Below are 21,912 nucleotides of genomic sequence, written 5' to 3' on the forward strand. Positions count from 1 at the left end.
GAGAGTTATCAGTTGTAGAATGAACATTCAGAACGCTATCTTTAAAAAGAAACTTCACTGATTTGATAGTTGAAATATGTGAACCATCTTAAGACATGTTTGAACTCCTTAATTCTGCCCGCAATCAATACAATCAACATCTTGCAGGAAATTCCCTTCAACTTTGTCACTGGAGATGTTTAACCTGTTTGGGCAATGAGTGGCTTTTGTTAAAAGCTTTTAACCAGTTATACATTTATTATTATTTTTAGTTATACTGTACTCAAAGTGAATTTATGTAGGGTTTTTTCTGAAAGCTTTGTGATCATAAATTAAACACAATTGAAAGCTGAAGATTTTAAAACATTTTACTATTGTATATTTGGTTTAAAATCACAATATTAATAATCTCTTTAACATGGTTAAAAACTACAAAAAGTTACATTCCAATATTGATTTACAAAGATTGCTTTATTTTTATAACATGGTGATAATGTACATCCAAAACTATTTACAAGATTTGTTAAAACCATGTACTGAATATAGACCATAGTCGGATAAACAGCTACTGGTGGCTAACTTTTATTTAAGAGGTAGTTACCATTACTTAAAACGAGTACATAAAATCACACCCCTTATATTTTCAATCCAATAATTTACAATACAAATTTTAAAACGTATCATATGCACAGTATCTACAATCCATGCTGAAATTTCAGTTTTGGAAGTAATTTTTTTGGCATCTCCTTACCACCTGAGGAGCTACAAGTAATGAACCCAAGATCATGGTATTCACATTTGTTTACACCAACTGTGTGGAGCTTCTGTTTATTCTGCTGCGCAGGCAAATGTTATGTTACTCTGTAGGGAAACTGCTTAAAAGAAACTGGCAGTGAGTTTTCCAAAAAAAAAGTTAACTGTGGCTGCAAGCAACCAGCCACACGATGTCCAGAACACAACAAAATGACCGTGAAGCAGAATGGACCATAAAATAGCTATTTTAAAAATAAATCTTCTCGACAAGTTTACAAATACTTTTGTAAATGTTTGTAATTATATAGCATACACACACACACACACAGTTAATCAGTTTGGGTAATTCTTTTCTTTTTGCAACAGATGGCTCAAAAAAACTTACTGAATGTGATTCCCTTTTCTTATGACAGTTGTCAGATTGAAGAAAAAGTGCTTCTCAGAATAAAAGTTCACACCAAGAAAAATCTGATTGTTTCCAAGTGTCCATATATGTACTTTCCTGGTATTAAGTCTTGTGCAGTTAGTCTTTGATCCTTGGACTATTGTATGCATAGTGGACCAAAGGAAATCCCCGACTTTGATAGAAGCAGGCCCTCCCACAGGCCTGTACTTGGTCAGAACTATCCGAAACAAATGAGTCCCCTTCATCAGCGTATTCTGAGTGAGCCGACTGAGTGCCACAGTCTGACCAGTAGCCGCTGGGCCTCTGGCATGGAACCACCGCCAGGGCAGGGCAGCTATGCGACTTTACTAAGTGTTTGCACGTCGAAGGCTTTGTCAGTAACAATGACTCACAACAGTCACATACAGTCAGATTACCGTGTAGGTGGCTGTACATTCCACACTCGTAGAAGAACTCTGGGGTCACACAGCGGCTTTGAGAGTTCATTGTGACTGCAATCGATTTGTCTTTTTGCTTTGGGCGCCATCTTAACATGTTCCAGTCTTCCTTGAATCGCGGATTGAAGAACACATACAAAACAGGGTTCAGACAGGCAGGCAGTGGAAAGAAGATCAGTGTTACAGACTTCATTATTTCAGGACTGATAGAGATTGCACTGATGAGAGGTGCAAATGAGAAGAAAGCAACAGGACAGAAGAAAATACAGTTGGTGAAAATTAACCAAGCAACATGCTTGATCATACTTGACTGAGAAGTTTCTGCAAGATCCTCTTTCTCCAAATTGCAGTAGAGCTTTGTGTAGACCACTGCCATTAGCAGGAAGGCTATTGAGTTTAGCAGTACCAGGGTGACAGTGTAGCCCAGGGAAGGAGACTCGCCAGTGGGGAAAGGTAAACAGAGTGGAGAGGCTGAAAATTCACCAATATGAAACAAGGGGAGACAAGCTATCACGGCAGCAAACAAAACAGCAAAGGCCGCAGCCACCTGGAAGTGTGTCAGCCGGTGGCTCTTTCCTTTTTTGATTAAGTCACGTGCGGTCATTGTCCGTTCAAAGGATGCCAAGGTGAGGAAAAAGATGGATGCTTCAGAAGAGAACATAGCGAGGAATCCGGCAACTTTGCAGCCACATCCAGTCTCCCACCAGGCACCAAACTGAGCAAATCTCCCCCAAGACACTGAATCTAGAACGGTCAGGGTACCAGTATATATTCCCATCAAGAGATTGGCTGCTGCAATTAGACCCACAAAGAGCTTGGCAGAAGACAATGGCGTGCATGATGCAAATGTTGTTACCACAACAAGCGTATTGAAGATCAATGCTACCAGAAAGATGAACCACACAGTCAGACGAATCATCCAACTCCCCAGCAAATGTTGGCATGGTTTGAATGCACCTAATAAGAAAAATAGTAAACCATTAATAAATAATAACTGATTTAGCAAAGTAAGCTTATTGATGTATACAACTCTTCAACAAAATAGCTTTTCCTCATTCACTAAAGTAATAGCATGCATAATAAGCGAATTGGAAATAGGTTATTTAGTTTTCCACAAGCACTGGGGCGGGACGGTGGTACGACGGTTGAGTTGCTGCCTCAGAGCCAGAGACCTGGGTTCGATCCTGACTATGGGTACCGTCTGTACAGAGTTTTTAACGTTTTCTCTGGGACTGCTTGGGTTTCCTCTGGGTGCTACAGTTTCCTCCCACACTCCAAAGAGGCGCAGGTTTGTGAACTGAAAGAAACAAACACCAGCATAGTTGTGTCGGAAGGAAGAAGCAGCTCCTTCCTTCCGACACAACTATGCTGGTGTTTGTTTCTTTCAGTTTTCCCTGGTCGGTGTGGACTCGGAGGGCCATAGCATTTGACCACCATCACATGCAAAGCCATTTGAATGTGTTTTGTTAAGTACCTGGGGATGGACTGCAGTGCACAATGGGCTGAATCTTTTCTTCATCATTCTTAATTTCATTGTCAGCACTTTGGTCTGCAGAAAGGATAAAAAGTTAAATGATTTTCTGCAAAACCTCAAACATTTAAAAAGACATTCTTGCAGGTAATTCTTTGGCTGGTTGAGCATGCTATAATGATGCAATGGGCTGTGAATACCACAAGCAAGAACACCATCTATGTCCAACTTCTAGCTGCATATTAGGCGGCGTTGCGAGCAGCTTCCTTGAGGCATTGCGACCAGGCCGACAGGTAGAGAATTCCAGAGTATTGTCCCATGGAATGATGCAAGAGTAAGGACGCAAAATGCTGGAGTAACTTTGCGGGTCATGTTGCATCATTCATTCTGAAGGGTCCTGACCCGAAACTCAACCATCCATGTGACCCGCTGAGTTACTCCAGCATTTTGTGGCCTTGTGTATACCAGCATCTGCAGTTCCTTGTTTCTGCATTATCACAGCAGAGAGTGCCATTGCTGAAAAAGATAGACTAGCAAAATTGTGTACTTAAAAAACAAATGAATGTCAAAATTAATAAAATGTCAAATATTTATGATACAAACAGATCTGCCAAATTATACATTGGTAATCCTCACTTTGTAGAGCAATTACTGACGAAGCTGGGAGAAAGGCATTTTACTAGTTTATCAATGCAGGATCATGTAAAAACAGTTACAACAGCTCCAGGAACAGAAAGTGATGGTTAATTTATTTCTTGCGGTGGGAAATTGAACGGACATGTCAGAGAGTAAAAAGTCAACAACATACACATGGATTTCACGACTGACGGTGTTAGATTGCTGCGTCAATAAGTAATCTGGGAGAAAGGTAGCATCGTGATGGATCCGAGCGATTTAGGGTTAGTGTTCGCTATACTTTTTTTCTTGTATTTTATAAATGAATTGGTGGGAATCACCATTAAGATTTCAAAATCCCCCAAAAAGATTGAGGAGAGGCGCAAGAGACTGCGGATGTTGGAATCTGCAGCATAATAAGGGGGTAGAATAGAATATCCAGCAGTGATCTTAAATTAAGTGTGCCTGATCACACCCATGTTGCATTTAGGATCTAGTGCCCACATTAGAAACCATGGCAATAAGGTATTTGACAGACAGAAAATAGAAAATAGGTGCAGGAGTAGGCCATTTGGCCCACATAGCAATCAATTTCTACCAATCTGCACGCAACACATCCAGGCAAGAACGGGGGGGGATCCACCAACAGAAAATTCAGGGAATAACACGTTCAAGATAATTTAAAAAAAAAATTTCAGATAGAACATGGATATCGTTAACAAAGCAGGTCTCCAAAAGTTCACAAGAATGCAACCATCATGTCCACAATTACTCAATTGGCATACCTCATGGCATAAATTCCAAAAAAAATAATGAGAATGTGACACAGCCATATAATGCATTTTGATTAGTACAGTGTCAGGGATTATGTGGAGAAGGCAGGAGAATGGGGCTGAGGGAAAGATAGGTTGGTCATGATTAAACTGCAGAGTAGACTTGATGGGTTGAATGGCCTAATTCTGCTCCTACCACTTATGACATTTCTTTTGACTAGGTTACATAATGGAATGCAGGGAACAGTGGGATATGGATCACGTGCAGGCAGATTAAATTAGTTTCACTTGGCTTTATGTGTACTGCTCCATGTTCAATAGAACTTCTCATCAGCCTTACAAAGGGCAAAGCATAATTGAAAGGACTCCACTCTCCACCCTGTCCATCCAACATGATTAATGCTTCTGAGGGAAAGATTGATCAGCCATGATTGAATGGTGCAGTAGACTCGATGGGCCGAATGTCCCAATTCTGCTCCTCGAATTTATGAGTATGGTCTTCTCTGTGGATTGTCACCATGTCGTGGTGGAGAAGCTTGTGTAGACCTGAGATCCTGAGAGCGATGCCGCCTGGAGCTATGCTCCTGGTAGGGCCACCCATGGCGGTAAGGTTGAGGGAGAGGTCTCTGACAAAGAGCAATCCAACCAAGACCACAGTGGTGGAACAGGCGGAGGATGATGGCTGACCTTAGTGGAGTGTCACAACGGCTGGGAAGGCGGATGAAGGCTGCAGCAGAAAAGGGTCTCCGGTCGTCTTGGACTCCATGCCACTGGATACTGACCCAGATCTGTCAAGGACCGTGGGGTGGCTGTCGCTGCACCAGTCTCCCCACGTTAAACAAAGTCATGCACAGGCATCCTCCATCTAGGGAATAAAACCCTGGAGACACCCGTGGTCAGCCATGACCGGGGGGGGGGGGGCCTAAGAAGAAGTCTTGTATTTGCTGACTGAAATTGGTGGTTTATCAAATGTGGAAAACAATGAACTAATTTTCAACATCTAGTTAATTGTACTCACCAGTTTTCTTTTCTAACGGAGAGATGCTGGCTTCCTGACTTTTAATCCCCTCAGTATTAGCAGTTTGGAGTTCGCAGCTACTAAAAGCACAGCACTGGTAGGCATAAGGAACCATCAAAGTCCTATAAAGTGCAAAGCATTTCAAGCTAGTTTAAAGTAAAATATTTGTACATTTTAATCACTACCTATTGTCTCTCTATTATATTCAAAAACTGAGCATGGTTGAGCATAGAATGCCAAGGAATCATGTTCTCTCCATTAAGGTTCAAAGTTTATTGCCCTCCAAATTGTACTTACAATTGGGCAAGCTGGGTTACAGTGACTTTCTCAAGCAATGTAGGTAGGTTTCTCCAGACTGTTCAGGCAGGGGAGAATACTATGGGTCACTGATAGCCATTGAATTAGATTCTCCTTGAAAGAAGTTTGAAGCCGATTGTCATTCATGTGATTTTAACTCTGACAAGGCCACAATGCAAGATGAATGTGCATTAGTTCAAAGGCAATAATCTTTCAGGAAAGACTAATAAAAATATTATGCTGCTCTAATCTTACACCGAGGCATTCAGTTTTGCATTGCAAGCTACCTTTAGACAAACAGATTGCGATTCAACCCTTTCTTTAAAATCAGACCTTGACAAGAAAGGACATGAAAGGTTTTTGGTTAACTCAAGCATAGACAACAGTTACTGAGTTATTGCTGCATCGTACTTTGTGCATGATTTAGTACAGGAGTTCTGCACAAACTGGGCACAAAAGGAAATCTATAACAGAAACAGTGACCAAAGTTCTAGTAAATAACCAATTCCTGGACACTTGCCATGGCAGCACTTGGTCATTGTGCAAATGGTCCAGAAGGGCATTACATCTCCAAACAAGATCTAACACAAGTGATCTGACTGTGCTGGAATTTAAGTTATCAAAGTTCAATCTGAAGAAGGGTCTCCACCCAAAACGTCACCCATTCCTTCACTCCAGAAGTCCCACTGCCTGTCTCGCTGAGTTACTCCAGCATTTTGTGTCCACCTTCGGTTTAAACCAGCATCTGCAGCTCCTTCCTTCCGACACAACTATGCTGGTGTTTGTTTCTTTCAGTTTTCCCTTTGTGATTGTTCACAGATCACATTCCTTTTTAATCGATTGGCCAAAATATATTTTATCATTTACTTTTCTAAAAATGTTACCTTCCCCTCCCTCTTCAGCAGCTCAGCACTCATTTTATTACCCCATCTTCTGGATATATCCCAACAGGAAAAAAAGGATTATTTTTGTGAAAAATCTCAAAAATAACCTCTATCCTAACGCGTGAACAGCCTTCTTTAATTAACCATGAACACCCCGTATCATTCTTGTTAAAATATCACTTCAAGCCCAAATTATCCTTCCCCTGATGGAATGCTGCACCAACCTGCTATCAAATGAGAACGTCTTATAATTCCCCAGTCCTAGGAAGCAGCCGTATAAATTATAAATCATAGGAGTTAAGGAGTATTATCAGCATTTATTTAGAATTCTGCAAGGTTCGGTACAGGGTAATGAGTAATGATAACAAATTGAATGAAACTTAATACAAATGGCTAACCTTAGGTTCTGGAGGTCTTTTACTTTCAGCAGTTCCTTGAGAGCAGGATTCCCAGAAAGTTTAAGTTGACTTAATCCTTCTAAACCAACCGTTGGGAAATAATGTAATTGATTTGAACTCAGGTCTCTGAAAATATAAATTTGCACATTCTAAATAATAAATCTGGCACAAAATGCTGCTTTACAAATACTGACAATAACCTTGCCATATGTCCAATATTAAAGTTACATTCCATAAAATAAGCTAAGATCAGCAGTGAATTTGTCAACTTGACAACTGGATGTTAATCTTGAAAAAACATCCACAAATCAGTAACGATTTTCAAATTCAAGAATTGCTCAACAAAATTCAAAGCGTTATTTCTTCAAAATGAACCTTTAACCTTGTAATCTTAATGCAAAATCAATGCAAAGTACGAGAGTCACTTACAAATTCGTCAGTTCAAGCAAAGAAGTCAATGCATTCTTGTGAATTGTCGAGATCTGGTTTTTACTTAAGTCACTATAAAGGAAATGGGAAAAAGATGCGTATAATATTCCAAAAGGAACTGGAATGTCTTGCGATTTTATTAAATCTAATGATAAGCTATTATTTTTTACAAATTAATGACAATTGTGGTATGTACCCTATTAAATAGAAATCGAGTAGATACCATCTTTAATATCTAATGATAAAACTTGCAGAATAATGTTTCTCCGTCCACATTGCATATGGTCTCGTAGAAAGTATCTTTAGGACTCCATAGTCCTGTCTGGCAATTCAAACAGGACTTCCATGCCCCTGTACAATTTAAAGTTTACTCAAACAAGACAATGATCCATGTATAGACATTTCAGTAGAATTTGCAGCAGAAAAAAACCTCTTACAAAGACAAAGTGTTTTTACATGATTGAAAGTCTGTTTTAGCTTCTATAACATTGAGAGGAAGTGTTTTTTTTAGGAAGAAATGTGCACTCACAGAAAATGTAGGGAAACCAGTCCCTGGAATGTGTCTGCTCGGATCTCTTTGATTTCATTGTGCTTCAAGGAACTGTTAAGATAATTTTAAAAACAAGGTTTGGTTAAAAGTGAGAATATAAAAATGTTGTGGCTACCACACTTTTGAAACATACACATTTAGCTTTCTTTTTGCTCATGTTTATCATGTTATCGTTATTCTCAACAGGGAACTACAAAGGAAGACAAATTGCAAGCTTCTCTGTTGCATGTAGAGAACTATAGCATATTGACATTGTGGGATAATACACACAATGCTGTTAATCCTGGCTAAATTGGAGAGGCTAGGACTTCAAAACGGGGTAAAAGTTTCAGGGTTGCTGGGAGATTTGGTCTATTTGGAGTTGCTCTCTGCAGAGCTGGGACAAGCTGTGAAGAGGTGCCAGTGTGTCAGGAGCTTAGATACAATTTGCAAGCAAAAAATGAGATCATCTGCAAACCCTGTCAATTAGGTGCAAAATGCATAGAATGGATTGGATGGTTGCAAACCAGACATACACCTTGTAAATAATTGTGAATAATGTTGCAGAGTTCGAATTTGCCGAGTGTTGATTGGATGTGGTATTGAGGCTTGTCTGGGTTTCCTGCACATCAGGGTAAATGTTTCTAAGTTGGCTTCCTTACGAAGTCCGGTTTGAATACAATGTATTGAGCTGTTGTATTATTGGGTATGGGGAATGTCTGTTATATATGGGGTTAATCGATATCTGTAATTGGGTTATTAAGAAACCACCCCATATGGTTCGGCCCCTCGAGGTCCCGGGACATATAAAAGTCCGTTGCCACAAGGTTCAGCGTTGATCTTCTGGAGAGCGCTTGGGACTGCGTGAACTTCTGGAGTGTCTCTATCTGAGCGAGGCCTACAGGGCTTGAACGGGCAGATACGAGGATCGAACCCACGGTGGGATAGGTACAGTAGTTGAACTGTGACGCGCTTTTGTTAAAGTAAAATTTAGTTGTTTCAAGTGCTTGATTCAGTTTTTACTAAAACTAGACTGGGGGGAGGCTTAGAAATGAGCAAATTATCAATGCAAGCAATGAGAACACAATAATTATGATACAAATAATAAGTACCGTCTTGCTTTTATCATGCATCCCGCGAAGAAAGGTGAAGAGATGAAATATTGTGGTTACTAAAATGTGCTTGCACCTTAAAGCCAACTTTGGGATTGCATATTCATTTGACAGAATCGTTCAAAAATATTTATAATTGAAAAACTATCTTACATTTCTTCCAATGCTGAACAACCGTGGAAACTGGGAAGTTCTTCTATCTGATTGTAGGATAAGTCCCTATGAAGAAGAATACAATTTGTACTTGTGTTTTACAAAAAAAAAAACAAAAACAAAAAACATATAGTCCACTCCAATTATTGAAATCCCAAAATTAAAAATAATAAATGTGACATCATTACCAGAACAATTCTGCAAAGTTTTGCCTTTTGTTGTGACTGTCAACTTAGGTCAAGTTTAATTTTTAAAAGGAAAACAGAAAATGTTGGAAGTGCCCATTAATTCAGGTGGCATGTGAACAGTTCCCTCTCGTTCCGTCAGCAATGAAGAATTAGCTCAAATGCAATAACGGTCACACAATTTGCCGATTTCCAGACTTTGTTTCACCTCAATATACCCTATAGTTCTTGCAGGATTATAGAGCAGTGATTGTTTGGATTGTTTATACAAATGCTCAAATGTCAATCAAATAGTGACATCTGCAACTGAGGACAGCTCTTGTTAATAAAATCAATTCTGTTGCAATAGATATTCAGTATAATAACATCTCCAAGTTTGCGGATGACACAAGTTGAATAGCAGTGTGAGCAGTGTTATCTGAATGGTGTCAGATTAGCAAAAGGGGAGGTGCAACGAGACCTGGTTGTCCTTGCACATCAATCACTGAAAGTAAGGATGCAGGTACAGCAGGCAGTGAAGAAAGCAAATGGCATGTGCCCTTCACAGCGAGAGGATTTGAGTACAGGAGCAAGGAGGTCCTACTGCAGTTGTACAGGGCCCTGGTAAGACCACACCTTTTTTTTTTGGAGTATTGTGTGCAGTTTTGGTCTCCTAATTTGAGGAAGGACATCTTGATATTGAGGGAGTGCAGCATAGGTTCACCAGGTTAATTTCCGGGATGGCGGGACTGACATATGATGAAAGAATGGATCGACTGGGATTGTATTCATTGGAATTTAGAAGGATGAGAGGAAAAATTATAGAAACATATACAATTCTTAAGTGATTGGACAGGCTGGATGCAGGAAAAATGCTGGGAAGGTCCAGAACCAGGGTTCACAGTGTAAGAATAAGGGGAAGCCATTTAGGACTGGGATAAGGAAAAACTCTGGAATTTAGGCTGGAATTAAGAAGGATGAGAAGGGATCTTATTGAAACATAAGATTATTGAGGGTTTGGACACACTAGAAGCAGGAAACGTGTTCCCGATGTTGGGAGAGTCCAGAACCAGGGACCACAGTTTAAGAATAAGGGGTAAGCCATTTAGAAAGGAGATGAGGAAAAACTTGTTCACCCAGAGAGTTGTGAATCTGTAGAATTCTCTGCCACAGAAGGCAGTGGAGGCCAATTCACTGGATGTTTTCAAGAGAGTTAGATTTAGTTCCTGGGGCTAACGGGATCAAGGGATATGGGGAGAAGGCAGGAACGGGGTACTGATTCTGGATGATCAGCCACGATCATATTGAATGGCGGTGTTGGCTCAAAGGGCCGAATGGCCTACTCCTGCACCTATTTTCTATGTTTCTGTTTCTAATTTACCCTTGCCTTAAGGACGATTGAAAAGCAACTAAAACCTTGATGCTCTTGCTTTATAATCATGACAATTATATTTATACATTGAAAATTTGCACTTTTGATGATAAATATTTATACTTACAAAAATCTAAGCATCTTCAGTTGTTGGCACAAGTCTGGTGGGATTCTGCTTATTCTGGTTCCTGTCAATGTCCTGAATTACAGGAAGACACCAATACTAATATATTAGTATAATGTCCCACTGCATGGGAGGACAAGAGTAAAAGGCTTTTAGAACAGTTCTGTTTATCATATAAACAAATTTAATCAGGAGAAATTGTGTACGGACTCGGTGGGCCCAAGGGCCTATTTCCGCACTGTATCTCTAAACTAAACTTTGAATGTACACACGGTTTAATTATTGTTTTTGCAAACAAGAACTAGACTATACCGCCAGAGACAGGAGGCCCTGCCATTTATTCCATGTGTTCTACAGGAATATGACGGCTTTAATCATTGTCTTATACGTCCATCTGCCACTGCCCAGCTTTCTAGCCGATCTATGTACTGCTGTATCCTTTTAGATAACTGTTTGCTATCTATGACTCCAGTAATTTTATATCACTTGTAACTGCCCACATGTCTTATAAATGTTGTTTTAGTACCTGGCTAACTACCTCCTCAGGCTGCTCATTCCATACACCCACCAGCCTCTGAAACAGTTGCTCCTCAGGTTCCTCTTACATTTTCCCCTCCCGCCTTAAACACACGTCCTCTAGTTGATTCTCTAACCCTGGATAAAAGACTCTTGGTTCACCCCATCTATTCTCCTCATGATTTTATACCCTTTAAAGATCAGTCCTCAGCCATCTGCACTCCAAGGAAATAATTTATGGATTCATATGAGGGTTTGGGTTATTACACTTCAGTAAAATAAAAATTAATAATTTTAATTCTGAGATTGGAACATACTGCTTATGACGGTGGAATAATAAGATTTTATTATTTATTTCTCCAGTTTATAAGTTCAGTTTCGTTTATCGTCACAGGTACAGTGAAAAGCGTTTTGTTGCGTGCTAACCAGCCAGCAGAAAGACAATACATGATCATACATTTTAGGTTATGTCAATGGGACTGATGCATTGCTGAGAGAGCTAACATTGAGTCAATGAGTTGAATGGCCTATGAGTTGGTAAATAATGTAAATCATGAAAAATATGAAAGTACTCCTACTCACAGAGACTGGAGTTCAGACAGATTCTGGAAAGCGGAAATTCCCACAGACAAGATTGGATTATCATACAAATGTCTGGAAAACAAGAAACTGGTCAGCTACCCAGACGGGATGGAGGCTCAGGGCAAAATCAATCAGGGCAAAAATCAATGTGGGTAATACTCTACTCACATGGTCCGAAGCAAAGGATTCCCACTGAAAGCTTTATCTGGAATGACGGCAATGTTGTTGCTATGGAAAGCACTGAACCAAGCACAAACAAATAACATCAGTTTTAAGCTCATTAAAGTTAAAACAAAATAGAGCATCACACATTTTTTTTTAGACCCAACAACATTTCAAAATTTGTACAAACATACAGAAGGCAGGAGAATGGGGAGAGGGAGGGAGAGATAGATCAGCCATGATTGAATGGCAGAGTCGACTTGATGGGCCAAATGGCCTAATTCTCCTCCTATCACTTATGACCTTATACGTTAAACAAAAGCAAGCGACAGGTTTTAAAACTAACTTTAAACCTACCAATTTTATTTATTCAGTAATTTGATGTGTTTTCTACTCTAAACTTTAATTTGGTGTTTTAGGTCACAGCTATTGGACAATCTGTAAGGACAATTATGAAGTCTGGTTTGGGAGAGGTTATTGGAAAGAGGGATGTTAAATATATATATATATATATATTTATTTATTTATATATATTTTCTTATAAAAGGGATGTTAAATATATAATTTTGATACCAATATGGCTTGTGATCTTTGGCTGCCCATCCACCACTTTCACAATGTTCTACATGCTGCAACACATCCCTGACCCCAGCACCAGGAAGGCAAATAAATGCAGGATTTTTAACTCACAGCTCTTTCAGATGAGGAAGAGACTTGATGGCTTCAGGAAACTCCATTAAGTTGTTGTAGTTCAAGTCCCTAATAAATACAAAAACTACCATCAGGTAACAATTCTTATCACTGCAACTTTTATGAACAAGGACCAACTGAAGATAAAAATCCAGTAAGTTTCATCATGGTGAACGAATTGTCAATTTCAAATGACATTTCAATTATCCAAAAGCAAAATGTTATTCATGCAACTTTTATGAACAAGGACCAACTGAAGATAAAAATCCAGTAAGTTTCATCATGGTGAACGAATTGTCAATTTCAAATATGAAATAAAAATGAAAAATGCTAAAAACACTTGAGGGTCAAGCAACATCTGTGATGAGAAAACATCTGAAAAAAGGTCTTGACCCGAAACATCACCTATTCCTTCTCTCTAGAGTTGCTGCCTGCCCCGCTGAGTTACTCCAGCTTTTTGTGTCTATCTTTGGTTTAAACCAGCATCTGCAGTTCTTTCCTACACATATAATTGATGTTTCAGGCTGTCAACCTCTGAGAAATTGTTGATCACCAACCTGTGATGTTACTCTGACCAATGTGTACATTTTCTTTTACTCAGATTTATTGTTGATGTTTTTGTGCATTGTGATGTTTACCATGGATATGCAGTATACACACACACAATACATGCTCTTTCCTTTCTAAAGGCTATACAAAATTTGCACATAAATTAAAAATGAACACGTGCAGTCAACAAAATAGTACCTGGGATTTTGCAAAAATGAGTGAAAATCCAGAAATAAAAAGATTTCTAAAATTCAGACAATCAAAATTGCTCTCAAATTATAATTTAAAAATCAAACATATTAACATTCAGCTAATATTTAACATTTCCATTTAAAATAATGAGCATTACAAAATTCCAGTGTTTACACTCTGATATTCCTGTCTATATCCTATAACTGATGAGGTCTGAAGGTCATCAAAATCTAATAAGTTAACAACAAGAAACACCCAGAAGTGAAATGGCTTCAGCAATATTCTAATATACTCAAAATCAAATCCTTTTGATAATTCCTCTGCCGTTTGAGGTCCAAGTTAATCGTACAAATCTGGCTGCTTGCCCAGAAAACACAAATGGAAAAATTCATACTTACAGCGTCTCAAGATTGTCAAGCCCATCAAAGCAGTGGATATCTAGTGTGTCAATTTTATTATTGTGAAGATGTCTGTAGAGAAATGAAAAGAGAAAGCGGGAAGGTCAACATTTAAAAAGTAAAATCATTTTGTACTTTAAACTACTTAACACTTCAACATATTTGAAACAAAGTCTAGTGCCATACAAAGTGTTTTAACCACAGATAGACACAAAATACAGGAGTAACTCAGCGGGACTGTCAACATCTCTGGAGAGAAGTAATGGGCGACGATTTGGGTCAAGACCCTTCTTCAGACAAAGTCACGGGAAAGAGAAACGAGGGATATAGGACAATGACGTAGAGAGATATATAGAATGAAAGATATGCAAAAAAAAGGATGATAAAGGAATCAGGCCATTATTAGCTGTTTGCTGGGTGAGAACGAAAAGCTGATGTGACTTGGGTGGGGGAGGGATGGGGAGAGGGAATGCAGGGGTTACTTGAAGTTAAAGAAATCAATATTCATACCACTGGGTTGCAAGCTGCCCAAACGAAATATGTGTTCCTCCAATTTAGCCTCACTGACAATGGAGGAGTTCTAGGACAAGAAGGTCAGTGAGGATAGACACAAAATGCTGGAGTAACTCAGCGGGACAGGCAGCACCTCTGGAGAGAAGGAATGGGTGACATTTCGGGTCGAGAAGGGTCTCGACCCAAAATGTCACCCATTCCTTGAGGTGCTGCCTGTCCCGCTGAGTTACTCCAGCATTTTGTGTCTATCTTTGATTTAAACCAGCATCAGCAGTTCTTTCTTACATAAGGTCAGTGTGGGAATTGGAACTAAAGTTTAGCAACCAGGAGATCAGGTAGGTCCAGACAGACGGAGCAAAGGTGTTCAGCGAAATGATCGCCCAGTCTACGTTTGGTCTCGCTGATGAATAAGAGTCCACATCTTGAATAACGGACACAGTAGATGAGGTTGGAGGAGATGCAAGTGAACCTCTGCCTAACCTGAAAGGACTGTCTGGGTCCGCATTTTAACCACATCTCCCACACTTGTCAGTGTTGACTTTTACAATAAATTACTTTGATTTATTGTAAAAATAAACCAAATTTTTATTTTTACTTGCCTTGCGACAGATTCAAAGGCAGTACAGATCGTATTGCTATACAGTGATAGCTGTGTTCCTAATAAAGCTCAAGCTATAGAATATCACACCAAAAAAACAACTGTCAATGGGGGAAAAAAGGGGGTTAGGGTCTGAAGAATTTCAGTCTCACAATAGCCCTTGCAGCACTTTCACAAATAAATGGTCTTTTAAATACCTGTAAGTTTATTTTTGTTACTGCAAGCTAAAGATAGTACAGTCTGTGTTTCATTGTTTAATGGAGTATCATTGCACAAGAGACGGTTTGAAGTAATTTTTGGTCAATTATCTGCTTACTGCGTGGAGGTTTTTTCCATGAACTGTTTTTGCAAGCCAGCTTTTTTTCTGTCTGTCAATTTCCTGTCAAGTAACGGTTCGCAAGTTCCTGTCAAAGTAGCATTATAAGCAATATAACCAGCACAATGCAAATAGTGTTCTCCAATTCATCAGCCACGTTTTATCCAATTAGCTTTATGGAAACGCGTGCTATAGCAGAACTACCTGTCGTCATTCAGCAGAGAACAACCCTTGACAACAGCAATTATTTTTGGCAGCATTAGTTGGGAAAATAAATATTCATCAGGATACCAGGAGAACTCCTTGCTCTTCATGGGATTCTCAAGATCAAAAGCAAGCATAGAAATGGGAAAACATACTTCCAAGGATAGCACCTGAATGAAAACTTTATTGTCATTCAGATATACACCTAGACACAGTGCACCTTGAACGAAATTTCGTTGCATTTGACTCTCCAATCAGGTAAATAGTAAAAGTAAAAGTGCTAGGTGCGTCCATAAAAATGCCTCATGTGCATGGTTCTGTAAAATAAATATATATAAAAAGTTTAAAAAAAAAAAAAAAGTGTCGATATTTTAAAAGTTCTAGCCTCGGTTTTTTTTATTGTTCAGTAATCTTATGGCCTGGGGGATGAAGCTGTTGCAGAACCTGGTTGTCCCGCTCTTCATGCTGCGGTACCTCCTCCCAGAGTTAAGCAGTATAAACAGTCCGAATTGTGGGTGTGTGGGGGCTCTGGTAATGCCCTTAGCTCTAATCAGACAGCGCTTATACCCCATGTCCATGATTGAAGGAAGAGAAGTCCCAATGATTTTTTCCGCTGTCCTCACCACTCTCTGAAGGCACTTCCAGTCCGCAGCTGTACAGCTGCCACACCACGTAGAGATGCAGCTGGTCATGACCGACTCAATTGTGCTTCTGTAGAAGGTGGCGAGGATGGGAGGGTGGAGGTGTAAACTTCTCAACCTGCGGAGGAAGTACAACCGCTGCTGTGCCCGTTTTGCCAGAGATGTAATGTTTGTGGACCAGTTTAAGGTGTCCGTTATATGCACCCCCAGGAACTTGATCTTTTTCACCTGCTCCACTGCTGAGTTGTTGATGCAAAGTGGAGTGTGACTGGGCTGAATTTTCCTTCTGAAATCGACGACAATCTCCTTGGTTTTGTTCACATTTAGGAGAAGGTTGTTCCTGCTGCACCAGCTCACGAGCTGTTCCACCTCCTCTCTATATGCCTGGTCGTCGTTATTGCGGATGAGGCCCACTACTGTTGTGTCATCCGCGTATTTGATGATATGGTTAGTAGTGGACCTGGCGACACAGTCATGTGTCATCAATGTGAAGAGCAGCGGACTCAGGACACAGCCCTGAGGGGATCCGGTGCTCAGTGTGATGACCGAGGAGGTGTTCTTCCCCACCCGCACAGACTGGGGTCTTTCAGAAAGGAAATCCAGGATCCAGTTGCATAGTATGGTATTGAAACCTAGGGGTGCCAGTTTGCTCACCAGATGCTGGGGGATTATCGTGTTAAATGCTGAGCTGAAATCAACAAACAGCATCCGCACGTGGGTGTTCCTCTCCTCCAGGTGTTGTAGGCTCAGGTGGACTACAGAGGAAATAGCATCCTCTGTGGAGCGGTTCGGGCGATAAGCAAACTGGAACGGGTCAAAACTGGAGGGGAGTTTAGAGACCATGTGCTGCTTAATAAGCCTCTCAAAGCACTTCATTATTATTGGTGTGAGTGCTACTGGGCGGTAATCATTCAGGCAGGTTATTGTAGACTTTTTGGGAACTGGTATGATGGTGGCTGTCTTGAAACATGATGGAACAATGGCCTGGTTCAGGGAGATGTTAAAAATGTCTGTCAGAACCAGAGCCAGCTGGTCGGCACATCCCCTAAGCAGACGCCCCGGTATGTTATCCGGTCCGGCTCCAACAATTAGTACTATTCTGAAGTGAGTCAAGATGCTTAAGCTCACAGCTCATCGCTCCCAGAGTGCTAAAGGCCTGGGAAGCCATTTTCAAATTAAATATATCAGATGGAAAGGCTGATATATGATCACTCAGATTAAAAGGCTTCAATTTACATACATCAGAAATGGGTATTGACAATGAAGCATGTAAATACATATACCCAGCTTTATATATCAAGCCAGAATTAAGACATATGAAGTATGGCAATACTTTTATGAAATATCAGAATATGTGTTTCCTTTGCTGCCCAAAAAAAAATATTTTTAATCTCTTCCACCAGCCTATGAAGAATATATGGTAGACAAAAGTGCTGGAGAAACTCAGCGGGTGCGGCAGCATCTATGGAGCGAAGGAAATAGGCAACGTTTTGGGCCGAAACCCTTCTTCAGACTGATGTAGGGTGGGGGCGGGGGGGGGGGGGAAGAAGAAAGGAAGAGGAGGAGCCAGAGGCCTAAGGGAGAGCTGAGAAGGGGAGGAGACAGTAAGGGCTACCGGAAATTGGAGAAGTCAATGCCGATGGGGTAGAAACTGCCCAAGTGGAATATGACCCAACCCTTCTCAGCCCTTATTGTCTCCTCCCCTTCTCAGCTCTCCCTCAGCCCTCTGGCTCCTCCTCTTCCTTTCTTCTTCCCGCCCCTCCCCACATCAGTCGAAGAAGGGTTTCGGCCCGAAACGTTGCCTATTTCCTTCGCTCCATAGATGCTGCAGCACTTTTGTCTACCTTTGATTTTCCAGCACCTGCAGTTCCTTCTTAAACAAAATATGAAGAGTATATGCGACTTAAAACTACTTAGAGAACACACTTATTAATAGATGTATAATTTAGAAAGTTGGCACTTACAAGACAACTAGGCTGGAGAGATTTACAAAGGCGAAGTTGGAAATGTGTGTGATTTTGTTTAATGCCAGCGTCAGGGCTTGCAGTGCAGGTAGCTTGCTCAGTTGATAAATAGGAACTTGCGTGAGGCTATTATCATCGAGCCAAAGGTGCCGCAATTGGATCAGTCCCTCAAAACTGTCTTCAGGGACAGATGTGATATGGTTTGCATCCAAACGCCTGCCAATAAAAAACAAAGCAATAAGAAAATATGTTCATCCTTTCAACTTGTGATGAAGCCCAATCACCATCTTGCAATACATTGGCATAATGCTTGAACAGAAGAGGAACACATTCCCTAGTAAGGTTTAGCAAACGTCATTCCATTTAATAAGGTTTGAAAAAATAAATGTAATTTCCACAATGGTTAATAACATCAATTTCATAGCTGTAACATCGAAAATCTTATCATTCTATTCATAAATAAACAAGGAAGTTTGTCAAAATGCTATGAATTCAGAAATCTTTTCTGTGCCAAGATGTTTTGGTCCAATTTCCACTTATTTGTGCTTGCCTGTTAACATCAGACAACAATTGTGAAAATGGATTCTCTGCATCATAATTTGCTTGTTTACTCTATGAAAAGAAATCAGAATGAAACTTCACGGTATTACAAATCTCTTTCACAGTAAACACAACTTCTTCCACTCTTGCAATACTAATGGTTCTAGGGCGGTTCTCTCAAATGGAATGCCTAACCAAATTCCACTTGTATCACAAGACCTACCATAATTACTCAGAATTCTACATGAAACAATAATCATGCTGTACAATGTCGATCACACAAATATTGGTGGAGACCCAAAAATCGAGATGGTAACCTATGCGGATTCCGAACAATTGCTGCTGGCTATGCCAAAGCTCAGCTATGGACTCAGTTATGGTGTCGAATGAGCCTTTACCTTAAGAATGAATTGTGGTCATCGAGGTGAAGGATCAAGAATTCCACAAACTACACCCAGCAAACAACTTTGCTTTAAATAGCATCTTTAGTGGAGGATGGCTCCCTTTTATTGACTCTATTTACACCTCACGTTGCCTTGGCAAGGCCAGCAGCATAATCAAGGATGGGTCACACCTTAGCCACTCCCTCTTCTCCCCTCTCCCATCAGGCAAAAAGTACAGAAGTGCGAAAATACACACCTCCAGATTCAGAGAGTTTCTTCCCAGCTGTTATCAGGAACCCTCCCACAACTAGAGATCAGTAGTGAACTGCTATCACCGTCTTTGATGACCCTCAGACTATCCTTCATCGGACTTTGCTGGCTTTACGTTGCAATAAACGGTATTCTCTTATCATGTATCTATACACTGTAAATGGATCGATGGTAATCATGTATCGCCCATCAGTCTGAAGAAGGGTTTCGGCCCGAAACGTCGCCTATTTCCTTCGCTCCATATATGCTGCTGCACCCGCTGAGTTTCTCCAGCATTTTTGTGTACCTTCGATCTTCCAGCATCTGCAGTTCCTTCTTGAACACTATCGTCTTTCTGCGACTGGTTGGCACGCAACAAAAGATTTTCACTGTACCTCGGTACACGTGACAATAAGCTAAACTAAATATTTTGAGAACAGAAGCGTTTATGGAAATTAAAGACATAAAAATATAAAGACAGCAATACCTCTGCAGGTTAAAAAAACACATTACCAGACACACTGGAAAACCTTCATAAACAAGCTAGCCATCAAGACTATTCACTGACTAAATGAAAATAGGCTACAGCCCATGTGTGAACAATAGAAATCAAATGAGCTGTTTGATAATGCTGCCCTGCAAGATGCTGGTTGAAAGTTATGCAACTACCTTGCTGACTGAATTCCGTCCAATGCCTTGAAGATCTAAGGCATAATTTCCAGTGCCTGGATTGAAGCTGGTAGAGATGTGCTAACAAATACTCGAGCACCACCCATGCAAACACCTTGTACAAGCACATAATGCTAATAAAATATTTGGAAAGTAAAATGATTGAACTGAATGCCGGCGGATCTCCCACTTCACATACAAACGATCTGGGCTCAACACTACAATGAACTCCTGCTCACTTAGAAATCTTGATCATTTAACATCAGTCTCACCAGACATTACATGTTGCCCTCTTTTTTCATGCTCTCTTCCACTGGTGCCAAACTCATTGGATGCATTTGGTTCACTGGAAATATACAATTGCAGGTGTTGGGGTTTTAATAGAAATAGCATCCAACAGGCTGGAAAATCTGACATTCAGCAATGCCAAAGTCCTCAACATGCCAGATTAGAGCTACTGTAAGATGGAAATAAACGAACGCCTGGCTTGCTGACAATGTGCCTGCCATTAATCAGATGAGAATGCTCTAGCTGTGCCACTAGTTCAAGCAGACTTCAGCAACACAAGCTGCAGTACAGTGCAGAAACCTGAACAACACAGCTCGACTTGCGGATGAGACATTAAGTCAAGCTCCACCCACTCTCTCTGGTAGTAAATGTCCTCTTGGCAGTATTTCAAAGAAAAATAAAGGAACAGATTCCCAGTGTCCTGGTTTCATTTAATATCACATAAACAAAAATTGGCCACATTCATGCAGTCGATAGTGGTAACTTTGTGTTTCGTTTTTATTTGGCAACTCTTTCAACCATGCCAAAAAGCCACAAGACAGCCTTTAAATTAGTTGCAAAGTGATGGTTTGAGGTTAGCATGAACTATATACAACAAAGATTTTTATAAATCTTAAGGGCCTGTCCCACTTGGGCCGTCATTTACGCGACAGAGTGGTAGTGACTGCCGCGCGACGGTCGCGCGCATCATCATGCGCCCGCACAGCCGTCTGGAGCGCGTGACGTCATTTGAAGATAGACACAAAATGCAGGAGTAACTCAGCAGGACTGGCAGTCTGAAGAAGGGTCTCGACCCGAAACGTCACCCATTGCTTCTCTCCAGAGATGCTACCGGCCCCGCTGAGTTACTCCAGCATTTTGTGTCTATCTCCAATCGTCTTGGCCCCGCTCTGGGAGTAGGAGTGGGGGCGGATCCGGATCCGCAACGGCCGTGAGTCCCAGGCCGAGCTCGCCGATCGTTTGCCTGCTTCTGCTGCTGTTGGAGGCGAGACGTTGCACCGCGCCAGGGTCTTGGGCCTGTCCCACTTTGGCCGTCAGTTACACGACAGGCCGGTGGCGAGCGATGATTTTCTGCAGGACAAAGTCCACACTCCTCCACACCATGCGCCCGTCCCACGCTACCCACACGCTAGCAGGACGCATAAATGGCGCGCGAATGACGGCCAATTGGGACAGACCCTTTAATAGAACTTGTATTGAAAATTACAAACCTACCATCTTTGTTTTTTTTTTAGTAACGCCAGTAAGAGGAAATAAATGCTTTTCAATTAATTTATTTCACATGCAAAAATTGTCCAAGTATAAAATGAGACTTTACCTCAAGAATGTCTGTATTTTATTCACAATATTAGTATCTACAATAACTGTAATTCTGTTATCATTTTGATGTCCTTTTCTGCTATAATTTAAAAGGCTGTATGATGATCACTATTGTCCTGATGTCCTCCCTTCACTTATCTAGGCAGCATGGTGGGGCATCTGGTCGAGTTACTATCTCACACCTTCAGCTATCCAGATACAGTTTGTGCTGAGTTTGCATACCC

General features: G+C 40.7%; 1 protein-coding gene across 1 annotated transcript in view; it reads right to left on the reverse strand.

Annotated features, from left to right (window-relative positions):
• Positions 1 to 431: 431 nt before the first annotated feature.
• The window catches only part of lgr4 (leucine rich repeat containing G protein-coupled receptor 4), an 84,599-nt gene continuing 63,118 nt past the window's right edge, over positions 432 to 21,912 (reverse strand). The window contains exons 5-17 of the mRNA XM_033038622.1: positions 18,240 to 18,455; positions 14,004 to 14,075; positions 12,865 to 12,933; positions 12,181 to 12,252; positions 12,013 to 12,084; positions 10,918 to 10,989; positions 9,255 to 9,320; positions 7,990 to 8,061; positions 7,461 to 7,532; positions 7,032 to 7,157; positions 5,453 to 5,574; positions 3,050 to 3,124; positions 432 to 2,532 (exon numbers count right to left, since the gene is read on the reverse strand). Of these exons, the coding sequence (XP_032894513.1) occupies positions 1,256 to 2,532; positions 3,050 to 3,124; positions 5,453 to 5,574; positions 7,032 to 7,157; positions 7,461 to 7,532; positions 7,990 to 8,061; positions 9,255 to 9,320; positions 10,918 to 10,989; positions 12,013 to 12,084; positions 12,181 to 12,252; positions 12,865 to 12,933; positions 14,004 to 14,075; positions 18,240 to 18,455 (2,383 nt within the window). The 3' untranslated portion in view covers positions 432 to 1,255. The remainder of the gene's footprint in view (positions 2,533 to 3,049; positions 3,125 to 5,452; positions 5,575 to 7,031; positions 7,158 to 7,460; positions 7,533 to 7,989; positions 8,062 to 9,254; positions 9,321 to 10,917; positions 10,990 to 12,012; positions 12,085 to 12,180; positions 12,253 to 12,864; positions 12,934 to 14,003; positions 14,076 to 18,239; positions 18,456 to 21,912) is intronic.

Source organism: Amblyraja radiata, chromosome 20 (assembly GCF_010909765.2).
Source record: "Amblyraja radiata isolate CabotCenter1 chromosome 20, sAmbRad1.1.pri, whole genome shotgun sequence".
Taxonomy (NCBI): domain Eukaryota; kingdom Metazoa; phylum Chordata; class Chondrichthyes; order Rajiformes; family Rajidae; genus Amblyraja; species Amblyraja radiata.